This window comes from Rhincodon typus, chromosome 7 (assembly GCF_021869965.1).
Source record: "Rhincodon typus isolate 14 chromosome 7, sRhiTyp1.1, whole genome shotgun sequence".
Classification (NCBI taxonomy): Eukaryota; Metazoa; Chordata; class Chondrichthyes; order Orectolobiformes; family Rhincodontidae; genus Rhincodon; species Rhincodon typus.
In genome coordinates this window covers 911,154-937,351 of record NC_063338.1, presented here as the reverse complement: position 1 = coordinate 937,351, position 26,198 = coordinate 911,154, and the positions used below count along the sequence as shown (strand labels likewise).

At 41.5% G+C, this 26,198-nt stretch overlaps 1 protein-coding gene across 5 annotated transcripts; it reads right to left on the bottom strand.

Moving 5' to 3' along the window:
- Window positions 1-23,270, bottom strand: LOC125483553 (gastrula zinc finger protein XlCGF7.1-like). 5 transcript variants are annotated; one of them, XR_007262500.1, is made up of 6 exons: window positions 22,695-23,270; window positions 22,481-22,599; window positions 21,053-22,360; window positions 19,316-19,539; window positions 5,240-5,344; window positions 1-886 (listed from the first exon to the last, which is right to left on the bottom strand). XR_007262500.1 is itself a non-coding variant. In XM_048599372.1 (3 exons), exon 3 carries the CDS (start codon window positions 22,287-22,289, stop codon window positions 21,378-21,380), a length of 912 nt encoding a protein of 303 aa, XP_048455329.1. In that variant the 5' UTR covers window positions 22,290-22,360; window positions 22,481-22,599; window positions 22,695-23,270; the 3' UTR covers window positions 20,076-21,377. The 5 variants fall into 5 exon arrangements, 1 of the variants encoding a protein (XP_048455329.1); XR_007262499.1 differs by lacking the exon at window positions 1-886 and having other exon boundaries at window positions 1,062-5,344; window positions 23,011-23,270; XR_007262502.1 differs by lacking the exons at window positions 1-886; window positions 5,240-5,344 and adding an exon at window positions 17,891-19,200.
- Between the last annotated feature and the right edge of the window lie 2,928 nt (window positions 23,271-26,198).

The following is a 26,198-nucleotide window of genomic DNA, read 5'->3' as shown; positions in this document are numbered from 1 at the left end:
AACTTTCTGTCAGACTGAATTTATTTCTGTTTATTACAATCGTTGTTCTGCTCCAGTTCGTATTTTAATCAGATTTTGGTAATAATGCCTGGTTATTCCAACCAGAATTCCATACGGCAGAATATGATCTACCTCCATTAGCAATGTACAAACCTGCCCCGATATTTCACCATTTTGAATGACATTTTTTAAAAAAAATCTTGCTGTGCCTCTGCCAGTCTGGTTGCATCTCTCTCTGTGTTTTTTTTTCAGCTGCTTAGTTTACAGCCTCGAGTTTTCAAATTGAAATCTATAATTTGAGAAACTGACCACATGATATCTGCCGCCATCTGTCTTCCATCGACCACGCACCTTCCATTGATGTTCATTGAAGATTTCATAGTAGTGCCAGTAACTGTGATCGAATCAGGGGAACTGGTTACATTGCAACTACATTTAAATCCTCTCCCAACTGAGAAAGCCCTCGAAAATTAATCACAATTTCAGAGGAAACTATAAAACACACATGGAGCAATGAATTGAATTATTGATGATGTTCAGTCCGTGTGTTAGGATTCTTGAACGAATAAAACATTGCCGATGGTTCAAATCTGAAAGACTAACAGCGAATGCGAGAAACTCTCAGCAAGGCGAGACACAGTCTGACACACGTTACAAGATAACCAGGGAAATGGGGAGTAAATTAGTTGGTTATACTGGGAGACAGGGACAACAACAAGAGGTGGGAATGACTGGAAAGGGGATTACGGGATAAAGACACGTGACTGGGTCAGAGAATGTGGACAGCACAGCGAGACTCCCTGAGGTACTTGCCTTGGACTGTCCTGCTCCTGGGCAGGGCTGGGTTAAGTGTCAGGAAGCTGCAAATTGGAAGGTCTGGCAGCATCTGTGAAGAAAAAAAACAGAGTTAACTTTTCGGGTCCGGTAACCCTTCCCCAGAAGGATCCTGAAGTCCTGAGGAAGGGTCATCGGACTAGAAACGTTAACTCTGTTTTTTCCTTCACAGATGCTGCCAGATTTGCCTGCTGGGCTTTTCCAGCAACTTTGTTTTTATTCCTGATTTACAGCATCCGCAGTTCTTTCGGTTTTTATTTTGGAGATTGGAAGGTTGTTCTGTGAACTGGGCGGGACTGAGGTTGTGACCGACAGGTCAGGAGGGATATCAGAGCAGGAGCAGCCTCTGCTCCGCCTTTTCTTCATGAATGTTTGACTGGAGTTGGGTTGGTGAGTGTTTAGAACTCTCTGTCTGTATCCTGGCAATGTAGGTGGACTGTAGGTCACTGTGTGAGATCATATCATCAACCCTCTCTCTTCCCCTTTCTCCCAATCCATGTTACAGGCTGCAGGCTGCAGTGGATGCAGGACTATGGTCAATCTCGGCGCTGATTTGGGTGCACAGAGACGGTTTAGTACTTGGTGATGACAGATCATTCTGCCCAGTAGGATAGAATCTAATCTATCAGCAGGGAACCACACAGCCCTCAGAGACTGGGGTTAATTTCTTTGGAGCAGAATAGACTGAGGGGTACATTGTTCAGATGTATAAATTTATGGAGGACACAGACAGAGTAAACAAGAATGAATCTTTCAGCTTAGTGGTAGAATCAGTATCGGAGGGCATGGATAAGGGCCAGGAGGTTTTGATGAGATGTGGGGATTTTTTTCTCACTCAGATAATGGGGGGAGTCTGAAACTCACTGCCTGGAAGTGTGGTAGAGGTAGAAACCGTCATAACATTCCAGAACTATTTAGATGTATAAAATAAACACTGAAAGAACTGCGGATGCTGTAAATCAGAAACAAAACAGAAATTGTTGACAAAGTTCTGCAGGTCTGGCAGCATCTGTGGAGAGAAATCAGAATTAATGTTTCTGGTCGAGTTTCCCTTTTTAGATCTATTCTCTGTCCAGGTGCTCCCAGACGTGCTGAATATTTTCAGCAATTTCTTTTTAAATGTATACTTGTGATGCCAATACATACACACTTGTGGGCCAAGTGCTGGAAATGGCACTTGAATAGTTAGAGGATGTATTTGTCCGGCATCGATTCAATGAGCCGAAGGACCTTTTTCTCTGCTGTGGACTTTGAAACTGGGTGAATGGTTCAGGTCGGTGAGCAAAGGGAGGGGGAGGGGTGCAGTTAACAAAGTGAATGAGCAGGTGAAGGGCGGGCCAGTTTCATTGAGAAAAGATTTCATGTTGCGAAATCAAGGAGAGTGGTGATGGAGAAGTAAAGGGACAAAAGAAGTGTCTGGATGAGGTGTGAATGGGGCATTAGTAATCGTGAATGCAAAGTAAAGATAATCAGCGAGATATATACAAAAAAAGGAGCAGATAGAAAAAACATTTTGCCAGAGATGAGTTTTCTTTTCACCCAGAGAGTGGGGAGCCTGTGGAATTCGTCGCAAAAGGAAGGGGCTGAGCCCAGAACTTTGAAAGTTTTCTTGAAGGAGTTAGACATAGTTCCGAAGGCTGAAGGGATGAAAGGATATGGAGATGAAACCAGAGCAGGATATTGAATAGCGCAATAGGCATGTAGGGACGCATGGCCTGTACATGCTGAAGGAAAAAAAATTACTGCAGATGCTGGAGTCTGTACTGAAAACAAATACTGGGGATCACAGCGGGTCAGACAGCATCATCTTTTTCAAGCTGCTGTGACCAGGAAAATGGGGAGGAATAACTGGGATAAACAGGGAGCCAGGGACAACAGCACAATGTGGAAATTACTAGGAAGGGAGCAACTGGAAAATGTTCAGAGAATGAGTACAGTACAGGTGGGTGCCAATCTGCATTGTATCTGCCCAGCATAGTGATGCCCATCAAGGTCCATCAGCCAAGTCAATTCAGTATTTACAATGCAATAGGGATGGGGTGAAGTGGTTTGGACAATTTTTGACACAGCAGAAGGCAGGAGATCACCAATTCCCCAGTCGCTGGTTCCATAGAGACTTGCTTTGGGCTGTCCCACTCCTGGAGAGGGCTGGTGAAGGTTCAGGAAGCTGCCAGCTGGTAGGTAGCTTGGGGTTGGGGGCTTTGCTCCTCCTCTTGTTTGTGGCTGTTTCACTGAAGTCATTTTGCTGAGTGATAATAAACTCTGTCACCCAATCCCAGGAATATGTCTGGGTGGTTGCTGTGAGTGTGAGATAATTTTGCTTCTCCTCATCTTTCCTGCTTCTCCCAATCCCAGAGCCAGGCTGCAGTCTCTGGGTAATCTGATGGGGATGAAGGCTGTTTTATAGTTTGTTTCTTTGTGTTGCAGTGGAGTGGAGATGGAGAAGCTGTTGGGTTTAACTTTGATCCCTGGTGGATCCAGCAATTTCTAATTTGTCAAGGCAAGGAGATTCTAGGGGACATTGTAATTTTAAAGGAATATTATCTAATCAGCATTAATTATGTTGTTTTTGTTACACTTATTTCTGAAGGGCATTTTAAACCATTTTGCACAAACTGCTTTTTTAAAAATAAAGCTCCATTCTTGATATGGGCAAGCTAAGGTTGAGCAAGGCTGTCAGATATTGTCAATCCTGTTGAGCAGGTGAGAGTGTGTCACATGAACCACTGCCATCCCTGTGCTGAAGGTGCTCACACAATGCTTTCTTTCTAAGGGTTGTTACAGTGCAGTGATGAACGATATATTTATAAGTCGACAGACACAGTTGGCATTAATACGTCTCCCTGACTATAATGAAACATTTACTGGCATTTCACGGATATGTTATATCACTGAGTAACATAAAGCCAATGAGCAAGAAGTTTTTAAAGATGTCAGCTTGAAAGACAATCTTGAATGGAGAGAGGGTCAGTGAGGCATATGGAGAGAATTTCAGACCATATGGCCTAAGGTCTAGGTCAGTAATATATCAAAAGAATGATTCAGATGCTGCTCAACCTGCTGAGTGTTTCAACATTTTCTGTCTTTACTCCAGATTTCCAATATTTTGCTTCTGCTCTTGTTCTTAGTACTAAAGGGATCAGAGCATTTGGGGACAAAATGGGAACAGTCAAGTTGTAAGCCCATATAATGCCTCCTTCAGTGTTTTATCACCCAGCTCAACCTCCCATTTTTAGTTTGTGCAAACACTGACTGGGTTTTAATGATAATCCAACAGCTTAGATCAAAATTTTTCTCCCCAATTATCGGCTCCACAAATGGTCAGTTGAATTTCTCTCAATTTCATAACCTGTGTGTGTTATTCTGCTTTCTTTCTCTCACGACTTTTTATTTCCTGTTTGAAAGGTTGAGTTATAATTAAAGGATTCAGACAAAACCACATCCAGCTCTGAGAGTCATTCTGTTTATCGGAACCTAATTATCAAAGGATTCTGAACGGTAAACAGCAGCATTCACACTGGGCAGAAACACACCTACATTGTACGTGTAACAGTCTGCCAGCATTTATCTGAAATGTCAAAACACCAGCACAGTCATGCTAGGGAGAGACTGTGAAAAAATGAGGCCTGCTGGAAGGGAATTCTTTACCCATCCCAGCTGGAAACTCACCAATGCAGTCACACAGGGGAGAAGCTGTTCACCTGCTCTGATTGTGGGAAGGGATTCACACAGTCATCCCACTTGCTGAGACACCAGCGAGTTCACACTGGGGAGAAACCATTCATTTGCTCTGTGTGTGGAAAGGGATTCAGTCAGGCATCCATCCTGCTTATACACGAGCGAGTTCACACTGGAGAGAGACCCTTTACCTGCTCTGATTGTGGGAAGGCATTCACACAGTCATCCAGCCTGCTGACACACCAGTGAGTTCACACTGGAGAGAGACCATTCGCCTGTTCTCTGTGTGGCAAAGGATTCATTCAGGAATCCCACCTGCTAATACAACAGCGAGTTCACACTGGAGAGAAACCATTCACTTGCTCTGTGTGTGGGAAGGGATTCACTCAGTCATCCCACTTGCTGAGACACCAGCATGTTCACACTGGGGAGAAACCATTCACTTGCTCCAATTGTGGAAAGGGATTCACTCAGTCATCCAACCTGCTGAGACACCAGCGATTTCACTAATAGTCACCAAAAGACTGTTCACCCCTCATTCACATCAAGGAATGAACAATGGTCTTGGGCAGTTGAAATGTTAATAAAATTGTCTATCTGGAGGACTTGGTTTTGTTAATGATCACATCGTTGCACATGGGTCATGCACACATTGACATTGGGTAGAGACAGTCCATCTGCACAGTGAAAACAGGGATTTTCTGGTTTATCAGGACTGGTTAATTACCCGAGTTCTTTGAGTGCTTGGAGGAATAGGATTTTGATGCTATTGACATCCACCTCCATACCATCTGTTTCTGATGACGTTTGTAAAGGCCACTAGTCTGGTTATCTATTGGAGATTAAAAAAAAAGTACCAATTAGCTTTCTGTTGAGCACATGATGATCAAGTCTATCTCATATCTCTAAGGCAGATAATAATTTCTTTTGAAGGGCTCTCCATCTTTCTTACCTGCTCCATCCTCACGTGCAACAAGTGTGATGATCTCATGGAGTTTATTTGTGACTAAAAATGAGACAATCGATCAGCAGCCTCTGCTTCTTCCTTCTCTACCGCTATGTCAAGTTGTCTCTTAAACTCCCCTTGCTCCAGCTGTGATCCTGCATCATTGTACAGTCTTGGCTTGTCAGTGCATATAGCTTCTTGCATACATGGCCTACAGTGTCAGAGTTTGGCTCTTTCCTTCCATAAACAGCAGTAGAATCATGCTTCAACAAAATGTGCAAAATCATGGTCTGACATATTCCCCGTCTTACCTACTACCATCAAGCCAGAGGATTGATACTGGTTGAATTGAGAATTCAGGAGGATGTACTAGGAATAGTAGCATGAATGTCTAAAAATGAGATGATATGGGGGTGCTGGTGTTGGTCTGAGGTGGACAAGGTCAGAAGTAAGATGACACCAGGTTATAATCTAATAGGTTTATTTGAGATTACAAGTTATTGGAGCATTGTCCCTTCGTCAGGTGAAGTGAAAAATGAGATGTCAACCTATTTAAGTTACCAAAGTTACCAAACAGAACAGATCTAAACTCTGCAGTCCAGCCACATTCAGTTGTGAATGGGGGTAGACATTTGGACAACTCACTGGAGGAGCAGGCTCCACAAATATCCCCATCCTCAATGATGGAAGAGCACAGCGCATCAGTGCAAATGATATGGCTAAACCATTCGCAACAACATTCACCCTGCTGAGTGGGTAATCCATATCAGCTTCCTTCAGTAGTCCCCAGCATTACAGATGCCAGTCTTCAGTCATTTTGATTCACTCCATGTGATATCATGAAACGGCTGGAGGAACTGCATACTGCCCTGAAAACATTCTGCCAATAGTACTGGAGGCAGTTGCTTCAGAACTTGCTGCTCCCCAGGCCAATGTGTTGCAGTACAGTTACAACAGTGCCATCTACACAACAATGTGAAACATTGCCCAGGTCTGCTCTGTACACACAAAACAGGACAAATCAAACATAGACCATTACTAGCCCATCGGTCTGCTTCTTGATCATCACAACAGTAATGGAACAAGTCATCAATGGTGCTCACAAGCAGCATTTGCTTAGCAGCGACATGCTCACTGATGCCTAGTTTGGATTCCATCAGGGCTGCTCAGCTCCTGACTCCATTACAGCCAAAGAATTCCAGAAGTGAGGCGAAACTGACAGCCCTTGACATCAAGATTGCATTTGATTGAGTTTGGCATCAAGCATCCCGAGAAAAACTAGAATCAATGGAAAGCAGGGGAATGTTCTTTTCTTATTGAAGTCATACCTGGCACCGAGGAGGATGGTTGTGATTGTTGGAGATCAGTCATCTGATCGTCCTCAATTGCCTCGTCAATGACATTTCCTCCATCATAAGGTCAGAAATAGGGACGTTCACTGATGATTGCACAATGGTCAGCATCATTTGTGACTTCTCATATACTAAAGCAGTTTGTGATCAAATGCAATAAGACCTGGACAATATCATGTAGCAAGTAACATTCACAGAGCACAAATGCCAGACAATGACATTCTCCAAAAAGGGACAATCTAACCATCAACCCTTAGCATTGAATGCAGATACCATCAGTGAATTCCCTAGTATTAACACCCCGAGGGTTACAATTAACAAGAAGTCCACTGGATTCACCATTCAACTACAGAAGCCATAATAAGAAGTCAGAGGCCAGGAATACTGCAGCAAATAACTCACTTCCTGATTCCCCATCATCTAAAAGGCAGAAGGCAGCAGTGTGATGGAATACTGCCCACTTGCCTGGATGGGTGTGATCTGGCCAGAGCTGGCAGCTGCTTGTCCTGGAAACCTTGGCTATGGAGGGGAAGGTGGCCAATTGGTGGGGGCAGAACTGTGGTGTCCGTGCTCCTGATTGGTTGCCTAGAAATTGGGAACATCACTGGTTGAGTTGGGGGAGTCCAAAGCTAGAGGGCATAGGTTTAAGGTTAGATGAGAAAGATTTAAAAGGGACCTAAGGTGCAACCTTTTCATGCAGAGGGTGGTGCATATATGGAATGAATTTCCAGAGGAAGTGGTGGAGGCTGGTACAATTACAACGTTTAAAAGGCATCTGGATCTGTATATGAATACGCAGGGTTTAGAGGGATATGGGCCAAATGCGTCTAGATTTATTTAGGATATTTGGTCAGGATGGACGAGTTGGACCGAAGGGTCTGTTTCTGTGTTGTATATCTGTATGACTCTAAAATACATTATTTGTAGTTATTTTATGTTAGCAAATTCTAACAATTGATTTTTGTAAGAATGTTCTAGATGAGTCTTTAATGTAAAACACTTAGTATAAATATATCTGATATAAACCTGTGTGAGTTTAAATTAAGTCTTTTTTTTATTGAATTAATGAATATTGTAATATTTTAATTATATGTATAATTGAACTTAAAGTTTATTGACATTTTCTCTGTTTTTCTGGCTAGTATTCAATTGTATTGCTATGGTTACTGGCAGACTTATCTTTTGTTAGTACATTGTGGCCTTGCTGCATAGTTTCTGGAAAAATTGGAATTAAATCAAATTTTTTACTGTCATGAAATCATATATTACATCCAAAAGGACTTCCTTCAGACATTTAGCTTCAATAATTCCTATATCCAAGACTACCTGTTTAGGGTGACCTGTACCTGACTATGTAAGGGACTTGTACCTGAACACACTAAGCGGCCCATGCCTGTTTACAACATTGCAGACAGAAGCTAAGCAAAACTAAGCAGCCTGTTCACAGTGAAATACAATGGTACCTTTTGAACAGAACTGCTGGTAGGTCAGTAAAAGAACACTGTATGTTTCCTTCCGAGACAGTTCTGATAAACGGATGCCTTAGGACAGATAAATGACCAATTCCAGCTTTATTAATGAAAGGATGATTGTCCCAGTAAATGAATAACATTAGGTGCTAGATTAGGTCCTTAAGCAGCTCCAAGGATAGCAGCTAAAGTTATTTCCTAGTAAATAGTTGCCTCTTTGAAGCTACCAGCAATATTAAATAGTTTCTAGCTAAAAATGCTCTAAGAGAAGTTGGTTTCAATACATAACCAGAATATAATACAAGCCTTAAAAAACATTTAAGCTTAGGTGTGAAGTTTGACTAGCCTTAGGAGACACCTTCTGTTATGCCCTGAACAAGATAGATTGATCATAGCCCATAAATTACAAAATGCTGACAGTAGTAGATGTATAATATTACATTTATAATTAACTTTATAACAGAAGTTAATCTTATAGCAATTAGTTAAAACCAAATGAATTTTTAATTTTACATTATGTAATTGGGACAGTGGGAAAATAAAAGGAGTAACTGAATATGATAAAAGACAGCATCAAAATACAATGGTTAATAGAATTTGAGCTGTCCTTACAGATAAACAAGCCTGAGAAAGTCCCAAAGGAGTATAGCCATTAAGTATTTTGGAATGTGAATGAATAAGTTGCAAAGAAAGATTCCAAGGCCTAGAGATTACAATGTCTAGCTAATACCATAAGATCATGGGAACCTGGGGCTGTCCATGGAAGTGCCCATCATTAATTAGGTGTCCCACAGTAATGCATGTTTGGATTAGAGGGAAAGACAGTGACTACATTGTATTTGATTATTGTAACACAAAATGTATAAAAATACAGTATTTCTTTGTAAAATCAGAAGGTGTGTCATTGATCTATCTTCTGAAGCCACACTCCGGGAAGATCCTTTGGCCCTCTCCCTAAGTAAACTGGTTTCTGCTTGAAAAAGCATCTTCCACTTGCCCGAATCCTGCCTGCCTCCTGAGTCTTTGTCCCGGGTTGGGAAAAATGCTCCTACAGATTGGTGCAGTGAGCAGGGTGCTCTGCCTGAAGCTGGAACACCTTGGGCCATGGTCTGGGTGAGTATGTTTTTTTTACCACCCTTTCTAGATAGCATGGCACTTGGTGGGGGACTTCTGTCAGCAAGGGCAGAAAACCAACTTTTACATTGGAGCGAATATGAGATGTCAGGATCAGGGATAATGGAAGTGGGCGCCCGGCACGAGAGCATGTGAAATACTGCGAGAACATGAAATAACACGAGAACATGTGAAACAACGTGACAGTGCGTGAAATAATGCAAGAACGCAAAACAAGGAAGAGGGGGTTGCGAGTCCTGATGCTATCACATGCGAAATATAAGAAATAAAGAGTGAAATAAGACGTAAGAGGAAAAAAAGAAACAAAATAAGAGAAAATAAAGTGAAATGAGGAAAAAAAGAAGCAAAATAAGAGAAAAAAGAATGAGGAAAAAATGAGGCAAAGTGAGAAAAAAAGTTAAATGAGGAAAAAAAACAGAGTGAAATAAGAGCAAAAAGCAAAATGAGGAAAAAAAGAAGCAAAACAAGAGAGAAAAAAGAAGCAAATTAATAGAAAATAAAGGTGAAACACAAAAAAGACCAGACAGAAATCTCTGGCATGAGAGAAGTGTGAGGTAGTAAAAGAACAAGTATCTGGGAAATAATAAAACAGTAAAATAGAAGCAGACACAGTTAGGAGAAGTCTAGGGAAGAATTGTGGAAAAATGGGCTGGGGTCCAGATTGGTCCATTCTGCAGAATGTGTTTTCTAAAAAAAGTGCAGAAACATGCTGAAATAGCTAGTTCACTGAATCTTGTAGAGGTGTTAACTCTTTGTAGTCAGGTTTGAATGCACCTTTGCTGATTGCGAAATGTTGTCTTGTGTAGTTTGTGTTTTTGTTCCTTAGAGCTCGAGATCTGGGAATGCTTTGAAGTTAGTTGCATTTTGGGAATGTGTGGTGATTTAAATATGTGATGTGCCTGTGTTAAGTATGGGACATGTATTGTTAACGTGATGTCTGTTTAAGAAACTCTCAGTGATTGTGCAAAAAAGAAGTCTATAATAAAATGTTGATTGAAAAGGTTAGTTTGTAAAGTTCGGTAAAAATCTTTTAGAATTGGCTCTGTATTGTTTTTGGACTTTCAGTAAATGTTAATTTCAGAAATTACCATGTCTGGAATTTCACTTACTGGCCAGAAATGAACTTCCAAAAATTGTTTTAACACAAGTGAATCTCAAGCGGATGATAAGATTTGCACATTGTAAAGGTGCTGTGATGTGAAAGTATGCAAATAGTAGGAAATTTGCAATCATGGGAATGCAATTCTCTTTGAACAAAATTCTGATACTTCTAAAATCTGAGAAAGCTGATAGATGAATTAGAAGAGGCAAACGTAACAGAGGAAGTTAATACTAATTAACCCATTCTGCTTGACATGAGATAGATGGATACTTTCTTAGAAATTTTAAGTCCATGTATGATGATATTTTACTGCTACTGTGTGAGGTTGTCTGTGGATAGAGAACTGGAGGATAAAAAAAAAACAAACACGAACTAATAAAGTACTGAGGAAGGGTCACCGGACCCGAAACGTTAACTCTGTTTTCTCCTCCACAGATGCTGCCAGACCTGTTGAGCTTTTCCAGCAACTTTGTTTTTGTTCCTAATAAAGTACTCAATTGGGCTATGTAAGCAGAAAATGACCAAGGGAATAATAAGAAACTAGCAGCAGTTGTTACAGGGTACTGGTGGCGGGACTTGACTAGCCACCCTCAGCCAACAGATTGAAATAAAAATTGTAGATTACATGATCAATGTTTGTATATATGTGTGTAAAATAATGAAGGTAGTATATTAGGAATGGACTGGTTGGAATAATTTGGAGCTGTGAGTAACACTCGAGAAGCAAAGATTGATTGGGATTGCTGGTTTAAATTTAGAAGGTCAAGGATTGCATGCTTCCTTATCAGTTGAGTAGGATTGGGACCCGAAGAATCCCTTCCATAAATTAGCAATGATGTGCCCCAAATTATGGGCAGCCACAAAAACCGAGTTTGGGAGATGAAATATAAAACTGATTGAAATACCTGGAAATGTGCACCCACCTAAAAGGCAGTATCCCATCAGACCTGACGCTGTTGAGGCAGTTAAAGAAATTGTGAAAGATTTGGAGAAACAAGGAGAGAGACCTGATTGTATCCCCGCTCTTTGGAGCAGGAAGAAGAAAGACAGGGTCGAGTTAAGGAAGAGCCATTAGAGGGGCCAGATGTGAAATGCATATTTGTAGATGGGGTGCAGAAGTACTATGATGGTGAGGCCCAGAGACGGTGGGCTGTGGTTAATTTGAAAGGGGAGCTTTTAGCAGGAAAGAGGATAGAAGGATGTCACTCCGCCCAGGTAGTTGAACTAAAAGCACTTACTGCAGCCCTGAAATTAGGAAGAGGACAAAGGGTTAACATCGACACAGACAGTAGGTATGCCCTCGGTGTAGTCCATGACTACATAATAGCATTGGCAAGGTGAGGTTTTGTTATTTCGAATGGTAGTGTAATCCAGCATGAGAACTCAGTGATGGACCCAGTGGCCGCAGTTATTGGACCAAAGGAGGCAGTAGTAAGAAAATAAAAGCACACAGAAAATTCGAACACCAGAGCAGAGAGGGAATAGTTATGCAGATGGCACAGCAAAAGCAATGTTAGAACAGGAAGAGGTAACAATAGCAGCTGCGAGAGAGCAAGAAGCCAATAATGAATGGAACATTTTAAATTTACAAGCAGCAGCTAGCACAGAAGAAAAAGCAGGATGGATTAAAAATGGGGCAGCATTAGTAGCAGATGATATTTGGAGAAAGGAAGGCAAAATTCTGCCAGCAATCTTTATCATGGATTAGCACACATAGGGAGAAACAAAATGATACAGCTGATATCTAACTCTGGGTGGAAAGGAATGGGAAGAGCTATAGCTAAATTTTGTCACAGACGTTCACTGCATGTGCACAGACAAAACCAGGGCTGGGAATTCAAATTAGAATAAGCCATCAGCTCCGTTGTTGGGGACCATGGGAACACATTCAAATGGACTTTATAGGAATGTGCCTACAAAGTCAGAATTAGAAATTCTGTCTGGTCATGGTCGACCAATTTACCAGATGGGTAGAAGCTTTCCCTACAAAGGACTGTACTGCAATCTTGGTGGCAAAAAATTGACAGCTGAAATAAGACCCAGGTGGGCAGTTCCCTTATCACATCATATAGAATCCCTACAGTGTGGAAACAGGCCCTTTGGCCCAACAAGTCCAAACCAACCCTTGGAGCATCCACCCAGACCCATTCCCTTATAACCCACCCAAGCTACACATCCCTGAACACTATGGGCAATTTAGCATGGCCAATCCACCTAACCTGCACATCTTTGGACTGTGGGAGGAAACCGGAGCACCTGGAGGAAACCCATGCAGACACAGAGAGAATGTGCAAACTCCACACAGAGTTGTCCAAGGGTGGAATTGAACCTGGGTCCCTGGCACTGTGAGGTAGCAGTGCTAACCACTGAGCCACCGTGCCATCCCTTATAATTAGACTCAGACCAAGGGACCCACTTCACAGGAAACTGCCTGAAGGAAGCATGTAAATTCTTGAGAAAAACACAAAAGCATCATCTCCCATACCACTCAGAGACTCAGGTACTGTAGAAGGAATGAATAGAATGCTGAAAAATGCTCTGACAAGGCAAAGGTAGGAGAAAGGGTTAAATGGACCCTTTCCCTACCAGCCATTCAGATGACCAAGAGGGCAATGCCCTCGAGGGCCACTGACTAACACACTTTCAGCTTATGACAGGGTGAACAATGACAGTCCCTGAGGACCTAACCATGGGGAGGAGCAGAACTGACTAATAGCAAGGGATAAGTCTGTGATTACGTGAATTCCCTCTGTAAGCATTTACACATACTTCACGGACAGGTACGAGACCGGCAGCTTGTCAAGGACTGGAAGTCTGAGCGATGCCCAGGACAAACAAAAATGCCAGCCCCAGGATCAAAGGTCCTGGTGAAAATAATCCCAATCAAGGGAGCCTTGACCCTCCACAACCACAACGCTCCCCCCCACCTGCCAATGGGATGGATCTCATAAGGTAGTATTAACAGGTAACGGGGCGTACTTATTAATGAAAGCAGGAATGATAAATGGAGACACCCTACTCAGTTAAAAATATATAAGGATTAACAGCCAACCAGTCTAGCATGCTCTCTCTCTCTTTCCCCCCTTACAGCTTTAAGGGCCCTCACCATGTGATCAACAACAAGCAACAAAAACGGGATCCTCGACCCCAGGATGGGAGCCGGAATAGATTAAGTTGCGTGATGACTGTAATTAAGAACACTGCTGATTTTAGCATAACCACGAAAACGTTAATCCTCTGCAAGCTCCTCTCAATTTGATCCCATAAGAGGCTGACAGGCACATGGTGAAACGGGAACTTAACGTTAACATAATTATATGTATGTCACATTCTTATGCCAAACATATTAATGTATGGGGATGTGTGAACAAACCCAGCAGCTGTATTAATGTCTCCAGTTGCCAGGTTTGTTCACATATCTCCATACATTCAAAGGACGGTGTCTCTCTGAGACATTTTCCTTTTAATGTATCTGAAATGGCAGAATGGATCACTCACCAGAACGAAGCTCTAATGGCTGGGGTTCACATGGCTAACTTATTTTCTGCAGAGGCCGAGTTATATTGGGTGGACATTAGTAGCACCAAGAATAAGCAGGAATCAGCAGGGTACAGCTTTTCTGCTTTGGCAGGTTGGTACAAACCCCAATTTGATACCTCTCTATACCGACATTTGTTACCATTACGAACACATCAGGGGTAGGAAGACCAGTTGCCTCTATTTGTCTTGTTAGATCTGAGCCAGGGAGTTGGTCTGCAGGTCAGAGTAGCTGCACTCAATGTTTTAATGTTATTTTGCCTACCTCTAAATTTAATTTTACTAATCTCACCTCAGCCTAAACTTTTAATTACATCTGGTCTTCTGACCATATAACTAGGTTTATCCTGTACAATGGCATCTACTTTGTGTGTGGACACAAAGCTTACACATGGGTATCACCATCTTGGATAGGGTCATGTTACTTGGGCTACTTGGTGCCATTTGTGTGTTACATGTTATCCTTCTTGAAGGGATTATCGGGACAAACGTGCCATCACAGAAATGGAAGGGTTCTTTGCTATCCCGTTTCCCTTCTCTACGGTGCTGGCAAACTAGCCAGAGAATTTATCAACACAGCAGCAGTCCAAGAATAAGTGGTCAATGATACCTCACAGGACCTGGGCAAGATAAGTACAGAAATGATTGCCATGCAAACCATCGAATTGCAGAACTGAAATGCCTTAGACAGGATAATAGCCAAGGGGGTAAACGCGCACTCATTAGAAGAGAGTGTTGCATGTATATCCCCGACAACTTGGAGGAAATTACTGACTTGGCTGACTATATCCTATAAGAAGTGGACAAACTCAAACAACCCTGGCCTCGATCCTATGGAGTTGGGCAACGGGGTAGCTGGGATCCTTAGGGACGTCTATTGCTCAGGGAATAGTAATTTTCATCGTCATTGTGTTCCTATGTTATATCATTTATGGCCTTTTTAGATGTTTCATTACTACAATAGTGAAGATGATGACTGCGGAAGGGCCACGGACTGAGAAGGTGGCTCTGCTGCATATGACGAAGATAATGAGTTTCTAGTGGAACGACGAAAGTAATGACAAACTCTGACACGGTGGGAAGAGGATTGTATACGTGACAGGGCTGAAAGAAGACTACTCATGTACTGTTGTTTTGTCTACGGGTATAAGGACACTGCTATGAGTGACCACCTGACTTGAATGAACTTTTAAATACCTTGCTTTGAACATACGCATTAATAGTGTCCCTACGGCCATCATCTGGCCCTGGGCCAAAGTGGGGGAACTGTTAAGGCTGCCCATATTTGAGAAACACAAAATGGCTGACAGCTAAGCTGCCCCTCTAGCCCTGCAAAAAATGGCTGACAAAGTGGATAAACAGAATTAAAAGCTTGCTCCATCATTTAAGTAAGACACAGTGGTACCTTTGAGAAGGGGTTATTCTGAGGCAAAAGGGAGCCATGCATAAACAATAGCTGCAAGGAGATTTGATCAAGACAGTTTTCATAAGAAACATACAAGAACTAGGAGCAGGAGTAGGCCGTCTGGCCCTTCGAGCCTGCTCCGCCATTCAATAAGATCATGGCTGATCCTTTCGTGGACTCATCCACTTACCTGCGTTCTCACCGTATCCCTTAATTCCTTTATTGTTCAAAAAAAATCTACCTTTTTTTTAAAAGCGTTTACTGAAGTAGTGTCAACTACTTCACTGGGCAAGGAATTCCACAGATTAACAACCCTCTGGGTGAAGAAATTCCTTCTCAGTTCAGTCCTAAATCTGCTCCCTCTAATCTTGAGGCTATGCCCTCTTGTCCTAGCTTCACCTGCTAGTCGAAACATCCTCTCTACTTCTAACTTATCTATTCCCTTCATAATTTTATATGTTTCTATAAGATCCCCCCTCAATCTTCTGAATTCCAATGAATATAATCCCAATCTACTCAGTCTCTCCTCATAAGCCAACCCCCTCAACTCCGGAATCAACCTAGTGAACCTCCTTTGTACCCCCTCCAGTGCCAGTACATCCTTTCTCAAGGAAGGAGACCAAAACTGCACACAGTACTCTAGATGTGGCCTCACCAGCACCTTGTACAGCTGCAACATAACCTCTCTGCTTTTTATTTCAATCCCTTTAGCAATGAAGGACAAAATTCCATTTGCCTTCCTAATTACTTGTTGTACCTGCAGACCTACCTTCTGTGATTCATGCACAAGGACACCCAGGTCCCTCTGCATAGCAGCATGCTGCAACTTTTTACCATTCAAGTAATAATCCTTTTTGCTATTACTCCTACCAAAATGTATGACTTCACATTTATTTACATTGTATTCCATCTGCCAGACCTTTGCCCACTCACTCAATGTATCTACGTTCCTCTGCAAAGTTTCACAGTCCTCTGCACACTTTGCTTTGCCACTCATCTTAGTGTCATCTGCAAACTTTGACACCCTACATGTGGTCCCCAGCTCCAAGTAATCTATATAAATTGTAAATAATTGCGGTCCCAACACCGATCCCTGAGGCACACCACTAGTCACTGATTTTCAAACATTGAAAAGGCAAACTCATGCAAATAACAACCGCAGATGAATTAATGGGATTATGGCTCATAAAAATCTGGAGGATCAGACAAGTTCATTAAATTATGACAGTGACTGATTCGAGTCTCATTAATGAAAGAATGTTGTCCCATTAGGTGAAGAGATAGTTAGGACTATCCAGTTAGGACTAAAGGGTGTAAATCATCCCAGAAGACAGTCAGTCTAGCTTATCATGCATCTGTGGAAAATAGCACATAACAGCAGATGATGGCATTTTGCAGCAATTAGTTGCTTCTTTGAAATTATTCACAATATTAAGAAATGGGTTCTAGTAAATGATTCTTCAGATAATCACAGAGATAGATTTCAACATAATTATAAATACACATGTATAACAAAATACAAAGATCACTAAAAGCATGGGGGGAAAAGATTCAAATATGATTATGAAAGTTGATTCGTCTTGGGAAGCTTTCCTTTATGCCTAGTGTACCCTGTAAGAAACAAATTGCTCCCAACTCATTAGCTAAAGAGTGCTAACAGTAGGGGTAGATATAAAAACTTTACATATAGCTAACTTTATAATATAAATTAATATTATGAATCTATAGCAGTTAGTAAGAACCAGCTGTCTTTTGTATTTTTTTTTACAGAATTAGGACAGTGAGAAAATATGAGGGGAGACAGAATTTGATAGAGATAGCAAATGAATACAATGAACAACAGAATTCAAGCAGTCCTTAGAGATAAGCAAGTCTGGGACATGTCTGAAGGAGTATAGCCAGGAATCCTGGAATGTGAATTCCCAAGGCCTGGTGATTACCATGTCTGTTAAACACCATGAGATCATGTGAACCTAGGGCTGTCCACAAGAGTGTCTATCATTGATTAGGTGTTTCATGGCATTGAATGTATACCATATTGTATGTGATTACTGTAACACACAATGTATAAAAATATTGTATCCCATTGTGAAAACCAGAGTGTCATTGATCGCTCCTCTGATCTGAGCTAAAGATTAAGGGGATAACTGAGCCCTCGTGTTGAGGCTGGATTTGGGGGAAGTCTGTGACCCTCTCCCTGCATGATCTGGAGACTGCTTGATTTCTGCCTGCCTCCTGAATTTTTGTCCCTAGTCTAGGGTTTCGCTTCTACAGAATATATCTGTAACGCAAAATGAAATTATGCATTTTTAAATTGTGCATGGTGTAGTAACTCAAATTTGACATGAACTAATTTGGTGGAAATGGTTAAATACACTAGTGTTTGTTCATTATATCAAAAATAGTGAACAAAGAGGAGGGACTGTGAGAGTGTAAAATTCAGAATTTTATTAACTGTTCATGGGTTGAATGATTCAGCAAAAACCTTGCACGGAATAAACTGTTAAGGGACATGGACGAAGCAATTAGTCATTCCTAGGGAAAAATAGGAGTCAAAGCTACATAAACAAAACAGTTTTCACACCTGCAAGATAACTGATTGTGTAATGCCACAAGAACAAATGATTGCTCGGCAGAATAATTTAAAGAGTTAATCGCAGGAGATCTGCGTCTTCAAACAGACAGTCAATGAAAATGTAACAAGGAACAGGAAACCTACTTCTGGTAAGGAGACAAACTGCAGACTTGAAAGTTCCAGAGCAGTAGTCAGTATTGTGGGCAAAAGAATCTAAAGGATCATCAATAATGTTACACCATAAACTTGGAAGTCAGAAAACTGTAAAATTTAACCCCAGAATTCCTCAGCAGCATAACTTTGAAGAACAACATTACATAAGGATGGAACACTGCACACATCCAGAGACAGACACTGTTGGGTGGAATCGTAGTTAATTTCCACCATTAATAGGTAATAGCCAAATTGGGTTGTGAGGCTTAACTTGCTTACTTGAGGGGTCTTATTTTTCAGTTGCTACATGCATTAAAGTTTAAATCATCTTCTGTGATATTTCCCAATAAGTTGCCAAATTAAAGGTAGCTTGAGGTCATTTATCTACATCAACTCCAGTCTCCCAACCTACCTTGATCCCCTCCAATTTGCCCACAGTGGCTCAGTGGCTAGCACTGCTGCCTCACAGCACCAGGGATCTGGGTTCGATTGGGTGACTGTCTGTGTGGAGTTTGCACATTCTTCTTGTGTCTTTGTGGGTTTCTGCTGGGTGCTCTGGCTTCCTCCCACAGCCCAAATATGTGGAGGGTAGGTGAATTTGCCATTCTAAGTTGCCCATGGTGTTCAGGGATGCGTAGGTTGGGTGCGTTGGCCACGGGAGGTGCAGGGTCACATGGAAAGGATGCTCTTCGGAGCGTCAGTGTGGACTCGTTGGGCCGAATGGTCTGTTTCCACACTGTAGGGATTCTACGATGATAAACAACAGTGTCAGCTCTCCGGTGTGCATGGTCAGGAGGAAACTGAGATACTGAGCAAATTTCCTTCCACCCTCATTGAAGTTGAATGATATTGCCACAGTGAGAGTCCTCTGGTATTTTTGCAATGTGGATAAATGAGCAAGTCCCTTCCCCTAGTCAGTGCAGATGAATGGTCTCTCCTCAGTGTATCTGTGTTTGTAGCTTCCAAGTGCAGGTGGGAATGTGAATCACTTCCCACTGTCCTATAAGTTTTCGGGCTGATAATTTAAACACAAATCCGTCAATTAATTTGATAATTTGAGACTTTAACTAAGAAGATAACAGGAAGCAGTCTAGCGCAGCATCAGAGGTTATGTATATTATAAATATTACCTGAAGAAGGGCAGTGACTTCATGGGTGCACTGCAGCTCTTAATCAATCTCAAATTGGCTCTTAAATGTTTTGGACATTGACTGATGTCACCTCCCAATATCTCCTGACTGGTTCCTTAAGTTGTCGATTTACCCATGGGCCTAGCCTCTTCAATAAGCTTTCCAGTACCACTTTGTGACTTTTTTCGAAAATAACACTTCAAACATTTTCATTATTTGTCTTTCTGTTAGAAAAAAAGAAGCATATATAAACAATCAGGACCAAAAACACATAGATATCCTTAATCAACCTTTCAGGCATGTCAGGTACATTACCACTGGGGCAAGTAACAGCTATTTTTTGTTTTAAAAATAAGTAAACAACTGGTTTGGACAGAGCTCTAGCACCGGTGAGAATTGAATGTGGATTTTCTGTTTCAGAGACAGGAACATGATCACTGCACCAGCACAGCCCGATCCAAAGTTTGATATCCTTGAGCAGAGATCTCCCTCATTGGCAGAGAATCTTCCTTTTTGGGAACCTGATTTGTGTCAAACTTGAGGACATACTAAACTTTTCTGTTTGTGGCTTTAAACAGAGGAATCAATCTGTTACTGAAACAGATTAATTCAGGACAGGCAGCAGTGATTATCTAAGGCAATAACGCTACGCAGTAAGAAAAGACAGTCAGTGTCAGGTCAGGGACCTGGAACTTCTAACTGAACGTTTGAGAACTGAAGTAATTTGGAATAGGAAATTAGAAAATGATAACAATGCGAATAGCTAGAAACAAGACATTTATTAATCTCCTCTTATCAAAGGAAAATAAACAACAAAGATGCCCCATGAACTCTTTGTTCAGAGGAGAGAGAACCCTTTCCAAATGAATTAACTTGTGTTTAAGATATTAACAAAAAAAGTTGCAACACCCTGTTTTACTTAGCATAAAGCTCATCAATTTGAATACATTGGAGCATATATGTTAGGAGTGGAGAAAGGCATTTATATCCTTAAGCCTGTTCCTCGAAATAATGCACTGATGGCAGATCTCATTGTGGCCTCAACCCCACATTCCCACCCATCCTAGATATTCTTTGCTCAATTATTAGTCAAGAATCTATCTCTGCATTAAACATTTTCAATGACTGTCTTCATTGCTTCTGGGGCAGAGTTCTCATGACCCGACTACAGAAAACATTCTTCTCACCTGCATCTTAAAACGGGTGAGTCCTTATTTTCAGACCCACTCAGAAACCTTCCATTACTTCAGTCCAGTATCTTTACTCCGACTTTACCTATGTTGACTCTACATGAGGATCTCGGAAATTGCCTAGTAGTCTATGATGTGGCGCCTTGTGAAAATCTAAGTTGCGCACATCCACAAATCCCCCTTTTTTGTATATTGCCTGTCACTTCATCAGATAACTCCAACAGATTTAATCAAGTACGGTTTCCCCTTTCTCAGAATCAAATTGACACTACTTGATTGCACTGAAAAGTTCTAAGTGCCCAGCATTTTTGTTTTGACAGATGCTGACTAACTTGCTGCTTTTTGTCTCTCTCCTTAATTCAATGGAAGAGCCACATTTAATGTTTACCAATCTGGTGGGACTTCTTCAGAATCTAATGAACTTTTGGAAGATTAAAACCAGGTTAAAGTCCATCAAGGGCTAGGAATTTGTCAGTTTTCAGTTATCATTTTCTTAGTACCCTTTCCAGGTAGTCATAATTGACTGAAGTTCCTTGTGTCTTCTTACCTCAGGATACAGAATTATTTCTGGCTTACAAATTGCATCCTCTACAGTGAGGGCAGATACAAAATTTATTTTCATTTTATTTACAATTTCCACATTTGCCATCATTAACTCCTCAGTATCAGTCTCTAGAGGACCAATAGTCACTTTCTTCCTCTTCATATTTAAATATATGTAGAATCTCTTCCTGGTTTTCTATTCCTGGGTACCTTTCTCTCATGTTCTAATTTCCCACTTCTTATTGATTTTTAGTCATTCTGTGATGTTTATATTCGATCTAATTTTCTGACGTGACATTCATCTTTGCAAAATTAACAGTAAAATCCAATCACTGTAGTTCCTTGTGAACTCGCTGGTGTCTCAATAGGGTGAACGATTCACTGAATCTCTTCCCACATTTGGAGCAGGTAAAGGGCCTCTCCCCTGTGTGAACTCGCTGATGTCTAAGCAGGGTGAATGACTCAGTGAATCCCTTCCCACACTCAGAGCAAGTGAATGGCCTTTGCCCAGTGTGAACTCGTTGGTGTTTCTGCAGATTATATGATTGAGTGAAACCCATACCACACTCAGAGCAGGTGAACGGTTTCTCCCTGGTGTGAACTCGCTGGTGCTTCTGCATATTTGATAATTGAGTGAATCCTTTCCCACACTTGGTGCAGGTGAATGGCCTCTCACCACTGTGAACTTGCAGGTGTTTCTGCAGGTTAGATGACTGAGTGAACCCCTTCCCACACTCAGAGCATGTAAATGGCCTCTCACCAGTGTGAACTCGTTGGTGCTTAGTGAGTTCGGATGGGGTCTTGAACTGACTTCTGCAATGATTGCACGTGAACAGTCTCTCATCAGTGTGAACACGTTGATGGGATATCATTTCCCAGGAACTTTTGTAGCATTTCCCACACTCCAGGCATTTAAAAGGTCTCCGATCAGTGTGACCACGCTGGTGTTCCAACAAGTTGGACAAATTAGTGAACCCCTTGTCACACTCTGAGCAGGTGAATGGCCTCTCCCCAGTGTGATTGCGATGATGGGCTTCTAACTCAGATGGGAATCTGAATCCCTTCCCACAATCCCCACATTTCCACGGTTTCCTCCGGCCGTGGCAGCGTTTATGTTCTGACAGACCAACCAACTGGTTGAAATCTCGTCCACACACAGAACATATGTATTGTTTCTTCCCACTAGGATTGGTACTTTTTCCTTCCATGTTCAAAATCTGATGATCCATATTATAATCCATTGGGTGACTCCATCAGCTCGTGCAATATTTGTTTTCAGTTTCCCAACTGCAAATTCTCCACTTCTAATGCCCTGTGAAATTGATTTGAAACACAAGAAAATGGAATAAGAGAAAACCTTGCACTCTTTGGGGCAACTTAACTAGCAATGTGAAAGGGAAAGCAACATTAATTCTGTATTAGAAGTGCTGACCTTCCTACCAAAATGAATCCTATCACATTTCTCCACTGACATTATCTTCCAACTATCTTCCCATCTTGTTGACTTGTCTGGGTACTCTTGATGTTTACCTTTCTTTCTTTGGGCAAGATCTACAAGAAGGATGTAAAGAAAAATAACGTTATGTAGTGAATGGTAATTACTTTAAACTTAGTACTTACATTCAAAGACTGATAACATCCATGACCTGATACACCCAAAGATGTGACATTTGTTTGGAGTTTCCAGTCTTCAAACCCTCTATGAACATTCTTTTAAAAAACCTCTTCGCATCCATCGCTGTCAGTCCAGGGCGTGAATTCAGAAAAGGAAAACAACTCCCCCAGTTTGAGTTTACTCTATGTAAATCCTCTTCTCATGTTCCGGAAGGCTGCGCATGTGTCCTTTTGCACGCACCCCCCAGTAAAGATGGTGGCTGTAAGCCGGGCCCAAAGCTTGCAGTTGTTTTCGTCTTTGCGGCAAACGAAGGACAGGGAGTTTTTAATTCCAGGTTTGGTGCGTACCCAAAATGTTTTACAAAGATTCACCGTTCACTGGATGACCCATTGCTTGCTTATTCCCGCTTCATTGGTAAAACGTCCGGAGCCAAGAAACAAAACGCTGTCCCGCACCACCACGCAATCAGTACGTGCTCAAGGCAGTCAGTAATCCGCGCATGCGCACCGCTTTCCTATTCAGTCGATAGGAAATTTTTTACAGCACGGGGCACTCCGGGTAGGTTAGCCGCCATTGTAACATCGCTTTGTCCTAGCAGACTGTTTTGTGTTATGTTTTGGAGGATTGAGGAAAAGAAGGTATAAATTAAAATGGTAGGAAACGAATTATACCGATACCATCTGACTCAAAGACTGGTGCAATAATGTAATACAATTTTGATTCCGATAGTCACAGAACTGTTCCAGTCGAAAGAGTCCTTTCGGCACATGGAGGCCGTGAATATTTCACTTGGTGTTATCCTCCGACGGTCTCCACCTTAACACTGCTTATTGTTCATTTCCAAAGAACTACCTAATTACCTTTTGAATGCGTCTGTTTTTAGTTTTGTCTTCTTGAAGTCAGTCCCCTGAACTGAGATTCTAAATTTCCTGTTGTTACTTTTTTCTCTAGGAGATTCTAAATCCCCTGTTTATATTTTTTTGGTTTCCCCCACACTACTGCTATACAGTAGTAGTGTTTACTTTTCCCCACAGCACCCGTTTTGTGTGTGTGTGAGTGCAGGGACTCAATGAACACACCACAGTGAACTTAACATACAAATTAGGAGCAGGAATATGCCATTTGGCCAATTTAGAACACTCAACCATTCAGGGTGATCATGGCTGATCATCCAATTCTATTCCCACTTTCTCCCCTTATGCTTTGATTTCTTTAGCCTTAAGAACTATATCTAAATCCTTCCTGGAAATATTCAATGTTGACCTCAACCACTTTATTGGCAGAGAATTCCTTAAACTCTTCATTCACTGGGTGAGGAAATTTCTCCACATCTGAGTCCTAAATGACCTACTCCATATACTTAGACTCTGACTGCTGGTTCTGGACTCGCTAGTCATTCAGAACATAGACCCTGTATTGTCTATTCCTGTTAGTATTTTATAGGTTTCTGTGAGGTACCCCGTCATTCTTCTAAACTTCAATAAATACAGTCTTAACTGATCCTGTTTCTCTTCACACATCAGTCCTGCCATCCTGGGAATCACTCTGGTAAATCTCCATTGCACACCCTCCAGAGACAGAACATATATCCTCCCATAAGGAGACCAAAACTACACACAATACTTCAGGTGTGCAATCCCCAAGGCCCTATTCAATGCAGCAAGAAATTCCTGCTCCTGTACTTGAATCCTTTCATTCTGAAGGCCAACATACTATTTGCCTTCTTTACAACCTGGCACACCTGCATACTTACATTCACTGACTGGTATACAAAAACACCCAGGTCACGTTGCACTACCCTCTTTCATGCATTTACCTAATCACTCTACTAGTCCAAATGACAGTGAAGCATCCACCTGACTGCTCGTCATCCCCCACAGCCTTATGGCTTCGATAAACATGCACATTTACACGTAGTTTTCTCATCTATATCATTAATATATATTGTGAACAACTGGGATCCAAGCATTGCATGTTTCATTATACCACAATTCACTTTCAGCCATTCAGGATAAAACAAACACATTTATTCCTACTCTTTGTTTTCTGTCTGACAACGAATTTTTGACCTATGTCAGTCCACCACACCCAATCCTGCATGCTTTGATTTTACATAGAACCATACAATTTTATATTACAGAAAAACACAATTTGGCCCATTGTATCTGTACTAACTTCTGAAAGTGCTACCCAGCTAATCCCATTCTCCTGCCCTATTTCTGTAGTCCTCTAAATTCACTTTCAAATATATATCCAGCTGTCTTTTAAAATCTCCTATGGAATCTGCCTCAACCACTCTCTCAGGAAGCCCATTCTAAATCCTAACATCGGAGTACAGAAGTTTATCAGCACCTCACTCCTAGCATTCTTAAAATAATCTTGAATTTATGACCCATAGTAATTGACATACCAAGTAGTGGAAACAGAATATTCCTCTTTACCCTGTCAAAAGTGTTCATAATTTTGAACACCCCAATAAGGTCACCTCCTAATCTTCTCCACTTCAAGGAGAATAAGGCCACTTTCTCTAATCTTTTCTTGTACCTAAAATCTCAGATTCAAGGTACCATTCTAGTCAATCTTCTTTGCAGCCTCTCCGGGGCTTTAACATCCACCTTTAAATAAGGTTCGCAGAACTGAACATGCTAAACTCTTACAAATCTTATCAAGAGCCTTTTGAAATTCCAAGTAAACCACATCCGCTAGTTGCTCCTAATGAAATGTACATATTACATCCTAGAAGCATTCCAGTAGATTTGTCAAGCATAACTTCTGTATTGTGGTTTTAAATCCTTCTTTTAATTTTCCCCATTACCAATGCCAGGCTCAAGGGCCTATTATTCCCTGACAACAAGGTGCAGGGCTGGATGAACACAGCAGGTCAAGCAGCATCATAGGAGCAGAGAGGCTGACGTTTCGGGCCTAGACCCTTCATCAGAAAAGCTATTATTCCCTGTTTTCTCTCAACTCCTTTTTTCAATAGTTCAATTACATCAGTTACCTTCCAATCCACAGAACTCTTCCATAGTAGCTACAATCTTGAAAGATGACCATCAATGCGTCCAATATTTGCTAGGGTCACTTCCCTGATTACTCTTGGATTGAGATCATCGGACCGACGGATTTAGCGGCATTTAGTCCCATCAATTTCCCCATTTCGAGTTTTATTCTAATACTGACTTCCGTCAGTTTCTTCCTCTCACTATACACTGGTTCTCCAACATCTTTGGATGTTATTTGTGTCCTCCTTTGAAAGGGCAGAACCAAGTATGCATTTAATTTGCCTGTCAACTCTTTGTCCTCCATAATATCTTGCCCGGTTTCTGACTGAAGGGAACCCACATTTGTCTTCACTAATCTTTCTCTCTTCAAGTACCAAACAGACTTATACAATCAGATTATACCTTTCCCACAATGCCTGATTTAGAAGGGTAAATGGGCTAATTCTTGACTGGAGAATGGCAGGCCGGACAGAAGTGCCGGACCATCCACCTCCAATGGACAAACAGAAAACGCTGGGACCAATCGGGGGGGG